This window comes from Equus przewalskii, chromosome 18 (assembly GCF_037783145.1).
Source record: "Equus przewalskii isolate Varuska chromosome 18, EquPr2, whole genome shotgun sequence".
In the NCBI taxonomy this organism is placed as follows: domain Eukaryota; kingdom Metazoa; phylum Chordata; class Mammalia; order Perissodactyla; family Equidae; genus Equus; species Equus przewalskii.
This window is the reverse complement of record NC_091848.1, coordinates 33,961,204-33,969,748: the sequence shown is the minus strand read 5'-3', so window position 1 is coordinate 33,969,748 and position 8,545 is coordinate 33,961,204. Positions and strand designations below refer to the sequence as shown.

The 8,545-nt window shown below is 46.5% G+C and overlaps 1 protein-coding gene across 1 annotated transcript; it reads left to right on the top strand.

Annotated features, from left to right (window-relative positions):
- Positions 1 to 281: 281 nt before the first annotated feature.
- LOC103567587 (small integral membrane protein 29) lies at positions 282 to 2,526 on the top strand. The gene is made up of 2 exons (XM_070582155.1): positions 282 to 331; positions 2,175 to 2,526. The coding sequence occupies exons 1-2, from the start codon at positions 282 to 284 to the stop codon at positions 2,524 to 2,526; spliced, it is 402 nt and encodes a 133-aa protein (XP_070438256.1).
- The last annotated feature ends 6,019 nt before the right edge of the window (positions 2,527 to 8,545 follow it).

The window sequence follows — 8,545 nt, the reverse complement described above, 5'->3', positions numbered from 1 at the left end:
AGAAGAGAGAAGGAACTGGCGGAGGAGACGAAGAAGGAACAGGCAGGAGGTAGGAGAAGAACCAAGAAAGAGTGATCTCTTGTAAGCCCGGTGAACAAAGAACATGAGAGGCAGAAGTGGTCAAGTGCTCCAGATGCTGCTGACAGGTCACGACACGAGGACTGAGGAGGGCTGCTGAATTTAACAACACGGGGAGATCAGTGGTGATAGGAGGCATACCAGAGGGGATCCAGGTCTTAGCAGAGTGAAAAATCAAACCACAATTAAACCTTCAGCCTGATATGTCTGGCTGTGCTGCCTTTAGCCCCTGTAAGCAGTTCTCGTCCATCAGGTCTGGTCCCTGGGACCTTCCTCCTTCTCTTAGGACTTGTGGGCTGTTCCTGCCTCCTGGTTCTTTCCAACCCTGCAAGCCAAACTCAGACACCTGGACCAACACTTCACCTACTGCAAGCCACTAATTTCCCAGCCCACCAGGATTCTATATCCCCTGGGTGGGAAAAGAAGACAGAAAAAGCAAGACAGACAAGGAGAGAGAAAGAAGTGAACTGGAGACAAGTGAGTTGCCCATTTTTAGTTTCTGATGTCAGTGAGTACCTACTGCCTTTACTTTGTTGTGAGTTAGCTATAAATTTCAGAACTGTATCAATGACTGTGAAGACGGTGCAAGTTGGTGGGAAGGTAGCTAAAACAACATTTTGTTTTTCTGTTTACAAAAGGACTTTCCTTCTTTTTTAACCTGGTAAAAATAGGTAATCATCAAATGAATGTGCCTAGCTTACCAGAAAGCAAACTGAAAGCCCAAGAAGAGGCCGCTCTAAGGTTTATAGTATAAATCTCTGATTTAGCACAGTTTCCCTTCCAGCGACCTAATGCATGTGTACTCTAGGAACACACAGTAGTCCCCTTTAATTGTTCCCCTCCTGACCTTTCTGTTGCTGGTCTTTACATTCAAGTTTTAAACCTACTATAAAACCTCCACCACATTGTTCTTTTTATTTAAACAGTCAATTGTCTTCTAAAGAGATTTAGGTAATAAGGAAAATATTTCATATATTTACCCATGTAGTTGCTCTTCATTCGTCTGTGTAGATTCATATTTTCATCTGGTATCATTTTGCTTCTGCCTGAAGGACCTCCCTTAACCTTTCTCGAAGTGCAGGTCTGCTGGAGATGAACTCTTTCAGCTTTTGTATGTCTGCAAAAAAGCCTTTATTTCACCTTGTTTATGAAGGATACTTGTGCTGGCTCTGGAATGCTGGTTAACAGGTTCGAGTTTTTCCTTGCACTGCTTTCCAGAGGTGACCCCACTGCTCTCTTGCTTGTGTTTTTTCCAGTGAGAATCTGCTGTCCTCTTTCTTTGTTCCTCTCCGTGTTTCCTTTTGGCTGCTTTTAAGGTTTTCTCTTTATCACTGATTTTAAGCAATTTGATTATGATGTTCCTTGGTGGTGTTTTCTTCATGTTTCTTATGTTTGGGGTTTATTGAGCTTCCTGGATCCATGAGTTTATAGTTTTTATCAAATTTGGAAAAATTTTGGTCATTATATTTGCAAATATTTTTTTCTGTTCTGCCTTCCTTCTCCTCTCTCTGAAGCTGACCTTTGACTGGCTCAGGAGGCAGTATATGTCCAAAATGTGCTGGGGGAAAAAAGCATAGCCGGGGGCCAGCCCAGTGGTGTAGTGGTTAAGTGTGCTCTCTACTTCGGTGGCCCAGGGTTCGCTGGTTTGGATCCCAGGCACAGACCTACACACTACTCATTAGGTCATGCTGTGGCAGCATCCCCCATACAAAAATGGAGGAAGACTGGCACAGATGTTAGCTCAGCAACAATCTTCCTCAAGCAAAAAGAGGAAGATTGGCAACAGATGTTAGCTCAGGGCCAATCTTCCTCACCAAAAAAAAAATCAGTTTTCTCAGTTCAACTTTTCAGGAGAGTTTGGACATTTATCTTTGAATAATTTCGCTTCATCACTGGTATTAAACCTGACAGTGCATCCTATTCACTCCTAGGGACTTAAAAAAAAAAAAGGATAGCTAGTTGTCTTTTTGCTTTTTTAAAAAAAAATTATCTTAGGCCCAGGAACTTAATGAGGGCATTTGTGGCAGACTGCAGCAGCAGGAGGGAGCTCAGTGGAGGTGCCTCCTGAGACACTACTGCCCATGCCAACTACCCAGCCCTCCGGCTGCCAGTGTCACGAGTAACACCACAGTGCCCAATGCCACCCAGGCCAATAGTGACTCCATGGTGGGCTATGTGTTGGGGCCTCTCCTCCTCATCACCCTGGTCGGTGTGGTGGTGGCTGTGGTAATGTATGTACAGAAGAAAAAGTGGGTGGGCCACCTTCACCATCACTTGCTCCCCATGTGCAGCTACCACCCCACTGAAGAGCTACACGTGGCTGAGCAGGAGCTGCTCTTTGACATGGGAGACCCCAAGGTGGCACGTGGCTGGCAGAGGGGCTACCAGCACAAACAGATGCCCTTGCTGGATGTCAGACATGATCTGACCTCTTGCCCTGAGCTTTAGAACCTCAGGGTCCTGGAGAGCCTGGGCACCAAGCGGTCTGCTGCTTCCCCCTCCCATTTGCACCCACCCAGCTTCCCCTACTGGGTGCTGGGTCTCCACTCCTCCTGCCACCGGTCCCCAGAAGCACCCATTTCCTAAGCGCCTGCATACCAGCCAGTCTCCACCACCACCTCACACCCCCCAGGCCTTCGGTCCTTTGTGGGCTCTGAGCCTACGCCCTCTCCCAGGAGCTAAAGGGAAGCTGTTCCTTCTGGGGTGGAAGGGTGGCTGGGAGATGGAGCCTCACCCTTTCCATGAGCACCACCTTTCTCTAGCCCTCCCTGCCTTGGCTTTGGCATTGTTTCCATGGTGACAGAGCCTAATGTATCGTATTCAGTGTATATATTTTGTAAATGAAATGTTTTTTTGTCTTTTTTTTTTAAGATTTTATTTTTTTCCTTTTCCTCCCCAAAGCCCCCTGGTACATAGTTGTATATTCTTCGTTGTGGGTCCTTCTAATTGTGGCATGTGGGACGCTGCCTCAGCGTGGTTTGATGAGCAGTGCCATGTCCGCGCCCAGGATCCGAACCAACGAAACACTGGGCCGCCTACAGCGGAGCGCGCGAACTTAACCACTCGGCCACGGGGCCAGCCCCTAAATGAAATGTTTTTTGACAAAAAAAAGTCTTAGAGTAAGATAGATTTTAGAAAAACATACAAATAGCAAGTAAACAACAGCCATTAAAGAGAGAGAGAGAAGAGAAAAGAAAAATGATAGATAAATTTGAAAGCAGGAAATGTTTAAACACTCACGAAAAAAAAATAACCTAAACAAAATCAAAATATAATGACAAAAAGAGGGGAAGAGAATAGAATACATATGACAAAGAACTAATTAGCTTAATACACAAGAGGACATTTACAAATAAAGAAGACAAAGATTTGAAAGAAAGAAAGAAATGAGCAAAGGATATAAAAAGGTAGTGAACAGAAAAAAAAGTGAATGGCTCAGAAACATGTGTAAATGTGTTCAACCTTACTAATCTTAAAGACACACCCGTCACAGCTACATATACAATTTTCACCAACAGATTGGCAGAGATTAAAAACTTGGAAATGACCCGCCCTTAACATTTGCAGGGTTAAAGCAGCAATACAAATACATACCCACATATCATATAATTAAATACTTAAAGGTTATAAATCAAGCAAACTGTTAAATAAAATATGTTCTTTTCTCTTACCTTAACAAAGACATCTCAGTCACAACCTAGAAGGCCAGGTTCAAGTTTAGGATCCTCACACTCCTCAGATTTCTGCACCAGATCCAGCTCCCAGGCTAGCGTCCGTAGCCACCCTCCCACTTCTTTTCCCGCCCCAGCTCCATCCTCCACCTCAAGCTGCCTTATGCCCATGTGTGTGTGTGTGTGTGTGTGTGTGTGTGTATACCCCACCTCATACATCCAAGCCCCCTCTACACTTTATATCTGGTTACCCCTTGGCCACCTTATACCAACCATATACACTCTGAAAGGTGGATCTGGGAAGGGGCCTATGCAGACCCGAGAGGGAAGCTTAGGGCTCTTTGGGAAGGAAATTGTGAGGTCCCAAATCCCCAGAGCACGGTCAAGAAGGGGAGCGCAGGCTCTAGGTGGGCACATGCCCTTGACTCCATAGAGCACAGGCGCTGTGGGAAAGGCACAGCCAGAGGAGAGCCAGAATGGAGCAGGCTACGGCTTGGGGCTCATGGTAGGAGCCCCCCCAGGCCTGGTCCCAGGGCGGTACTAGATGCAGGGAAACAGACAGGTTCGTACGCTAGTTGTTTCCAATAAATTTGGGGTGGAGAGCAATTTGGCAATGTTCTCCAAAATTTGACCCAGCAGTTCCACTTTTAGTGATGTGCCATCTAGATTTACTGGTAAAAGTGCCCAATGATCTATGCATGATTACATTCACTATAACACTATAAAACCAAAAAACCTGCAAACCATATAAACATCCACCTGACGGTGAATGAGTAACTAAATTATGGCACCCTCAAGCACTGAAATATATTTTGCAGCCATTATATAGGATAGGCTGGTGTGAAAGATCTTCAATAGATATATTTTTAAGTGAGAAAAGCAAATTAAGGATCTAATGTGTAGTATGACCAACTCTGTGTGTGTGTCTATTATGCTTACATTTGCTAAGAAATTTCTAGATGGAATTACAAGAAATTATTGAGTTATAGGGAGTTACTGACCCTGGTTAGTAAGAGCAAGGATGGGGGCCAGCCTGGTGGTGCAGTGGTTAAGTTCACACGTTCCGCTTTAGCAGCCTAGGGTTTGCCAGTTCGATCCCGGGTGCAGATACAGCACCGCTTGGCAAGCCATGCTGTGGTAGGCATCCCACATATAAAGTAGAGGAAGATGGGCATGGATCTGAGCTCAGGGCCAGTCTTCCTCAGCAAAAAGAGGAGGATTGGCAGCAGATGTTAGCTCAGGGCTAATCTTCCTCAAAAAAAAAGAGCAGGGATGGATGGGGACGGTTTTTGCTTTACCCCTCTGTCCGTCTGAATTTGTTGTCAGAGCATTTAGGACTTTCATAATTAAAACAATAACAAAAAAGGCACTGAGTAAAATATCTCAGATACGTCCAATAACAACCTGGCCTCAATCAACTACAGAACCGAGGACCAATCACGTGCAGGCCGCATGCTGGGCACTGGGGTGACACAACCATGAGTCTGAGGATCTCCTTTCCAGTCCAGTGGCATTTTGTTCAGCCATTTGCTGCCAGATGTTTCTCCTTCTTCATTTCCAAGGTGTCAGGAACCCTACAGAAACCCAAGAAAGAGTGTGTCACACACCAAAGCGTGTTTTCTTCGTGCATTTCCCTAGAAGGCTGCCAGCACGGGCAGTGGGTCAGAGCCCCTCTAACTGCTGGTTTGCACACAGCTGGCAGGGGCCCTGCAGGCTTAGGGAGGAGCTCAGGCCCTGACCTGCCCCGGTCTCACTGATGTGCACAGCGGATCAGAGGATTCTTCTGTTACTAGGAAAACAACTCAAAGGCAACCCTCCCCAGTAGTGAGTAAATATCAACACCCCCAATCCTGAGAGAGGCCGGCAGAGACGATCTCTACCCAGGCAGAGTCCTCCACGGTTAGTTCTTGGTTATTGGTCCGGGAGCTCCTGGACCTCAGGGACCAGACTAGATTAATCTCTGTACCTCGATGCCTGGCACAGTGCCTGGCACGTAGGTGATGCTGCACAAATGTTTGTTGAATTGACATCAGAGCCTGTCCCCTCCCCCTGCCACATCACACCTCCTCTGGAAAGAGCTGGCGGCTCCTGGGCTTCATTGCTTTGGGTTTGGGACAGTCAGCTCCCTGAAGGTGGTCCATCCTCTTGCAGAATCTGCATCCAGGAGAACTCACCACATGAGGAGCTCCTGATGACTTGCTCACTTTGATGCTGAGAACTTATTCCAGAAAATTTAGAAAATAAAAATTACTAGTATTACGAATCAGATAAAAATTATATTTCCCTTACCTTCCTGCTCTAACAGAACCCCCCATGGGACATACTCCCCTGGTGGATCTTCTGGCCTCACATTATTTGTCCATTCCCGTGTTCCCACTTTCCTCAGCCTTTCTACTCCTTCACTACCATCTGCCAGGGCAACCCAGGCTTTTCCACTTTGGCACCCAGCACTGGCTGTCACTTTCTCAGGCTTCTAGGAGCCACCCTGGAGTTTGCCTCATCTGCTGGGGTCCTTGTCAGGGTTTTAAACTCATCATCCTGGGAACGTGCCCCCAAGTAGCTCCTGCTTCTCTCATCTTCTACCCCAGGCCCGGGCTCAAGCGCCGGTTCCCTGAGCAACCAGCTGTGTTTACTTAAGAAGCCAGGGCCTGTTTGGTACCGAGCCACCTTGTATTTGCTTTGCCTCCTCACCTCCCTTTTCTCCTCACTCTTACTTTCCTGGAACTCAACCCCTCTCCTCAGTAAAGCCTTAGCATGCAAGCTTTGCCTCAGGCTCCGTTTCCTGGGGAAACTGGGCCAGGGCCAAGATCCTAAAGATTTAACCTGTTGTGAGAAGGGAAGAGAGGCTTTCTTCCTGGCCCTTGGTGGGGGGAGTGCCCAGAGTAAATCCATCTAGCCTACGGATGAAATGGAAAACCCAACTTTCATGGAAAGCTGTTAAAAGTTAAGAAGGGTACCATAAAGGCTAATAGACAGACATTTAATGGGTACAAAATGTGGGCCCTCCCTGAAATGACACAGCATTTTTTAATTGAAAACAGCTTGAGGATGGTGCTTTGCTGAGGCATCCCCAGGCAGCAGGGGGCAAAGGAGAGGGGCAAGAGGGGGTACCGTATGCTTCCTCAATGCTTACTTGGTTCACAACCTATTGTATATTTCTGCTTTCCTCATGGTCCATGAGGCTCCAGATCCTGCGAAGACTATGAGGAGTTAGTGAGTGTGGCGGGGTGGGGATAGAGGAGGGAGTAGGGGGACCTGTTTCAGGATTTTTAAGAGGCTTTAGTGTTTAGAAGAGCTACATTGCAAGAAAAAAGGAGGGGAGTGTTCATTAGGCAAAAGCGGGTGACCAGCACACCCAAGGTCCTTAAGACTTCAAAATCACAGGCTTTCTTTTACATACAAGTTCAACCCAAGACCCCTTCCAGGAATGGCTTTGTAGTCAGTGGGAGAGGAGGGGCCTTGTAAAGAAGACAGGACCTCACCATGCCCAGCAGAGGAGAGAAGGGTAGATCTTGTGGTCATAATTTGGCAAACTTTAAAATGGCTGTTTGTAGGCCCTGGTGATATACATTTGAAAGGGGTATTTGTCCCGTGAAACATTGAATCTATCCTATTGTTGAGACTCTACTTTTCTTCAGCTTCTATCATGAAGCATTGTCTCATTTTGGAGAGGCTCATTTGTTTATCATACTCAACCAGAAGTGACCAGGAAGTTCAAAGTCAAATGATAGGTCTGACTTTGTATCTCACTATCGAATACTAAAACCAATTATTTCTTCTGGGACTCCAATGCAATGTTTGATAAAGATACAGGATCCAAAGGGAAATATGGGGTCCTGAGCAAAAGAAGATCAGATTCCATTTTCACTTCACAAGATGCCCCTGATTCTACATGACAGTCCTTAAAGGCCGGAAGAATGAAGAAAATACAAGCTAAGACAAATGAGAAGGGACCCGTGCCCTGATGCATGGTTCTCCTGAGAGAAGGCAGGCAGAACAGTTGCTGGAAGAAGCGGATGCTCGAGAGATGGTTCTCAACCCCGGCTGCACGTTGGAACCACCCAGGGAGCTTTAAAAAGGGCTGATGCCTGGGTACCACGCCCAGAGACTCTGATTAAATGGTCTAAGGTATGGCCTGGTGGTCAGAAAGCTTCCCAGGTGATTCTGATGTGCAGCTCCAGGCTGAGAACCAATGTTCTAGAGGAGACATACTTCTGTTCTTGATTCTCTTGTCTCCATCTGTTACTCTCTTCGCTGTTCTTCAGTCATTTTCCCCTTGCTATTGGCCAAGGCAGCTTGCTCCAGAGCCCAGATGGGTTGTGCTGACTGGTCAAGTCAGGAGTGGAAGTCAGCTCTCCGGTGTGCCCTGTGCTTACTTCCCAGGCTTCAGCTTCTCCTCTGCCACCCTGAGTAGAATACATTCCCACTCTCCTGGCAGCACGGCGAATACAAAATAAAGCTTGAAGAGTGCCATGAGTCATCCACAAAGCTCCACTGGGAAGAAAGACACTGAAGAGGACAATTTGAGGTCGACACAGCCAGAATTCTTTTCATTTCCCTTTTAGTTTACATCAAGTCAAAAAAAGCCCTCAGTGGGGAGGTTGAGAGATTCTTTCCCCATTGATAAGTCTATTAGGCTCCTTATGCCTTGAAAAGTGAATCAGTATTCTTTCAGGCTCAGATAAATGATTTCTGCTGAGACCCATTTGGACGTGGGAAAAGCTCTTTGTAGAAAGGAATAGCAGTTTCTACAGAATTCTGCATTCCGGGTGGCCATAGCTTTCACTTCCTGGAGA

Coding starts and splice junctions, on each gene's coding strand:
- LOC103567587 (XM_070582155.1), top strand. CDS start 282: ATGTCTGGCTGTGCTGCCTTTAGCCCCTGTAAGCAGTTCTCGTCCATC. Junction 332..2,174: donor AAGCAGTTCTCGTCCATCAG/GTCTGGTCCCTG, acceptor CCAACTACCCAG/CCCTCCGGCTGCCAGTGTCA.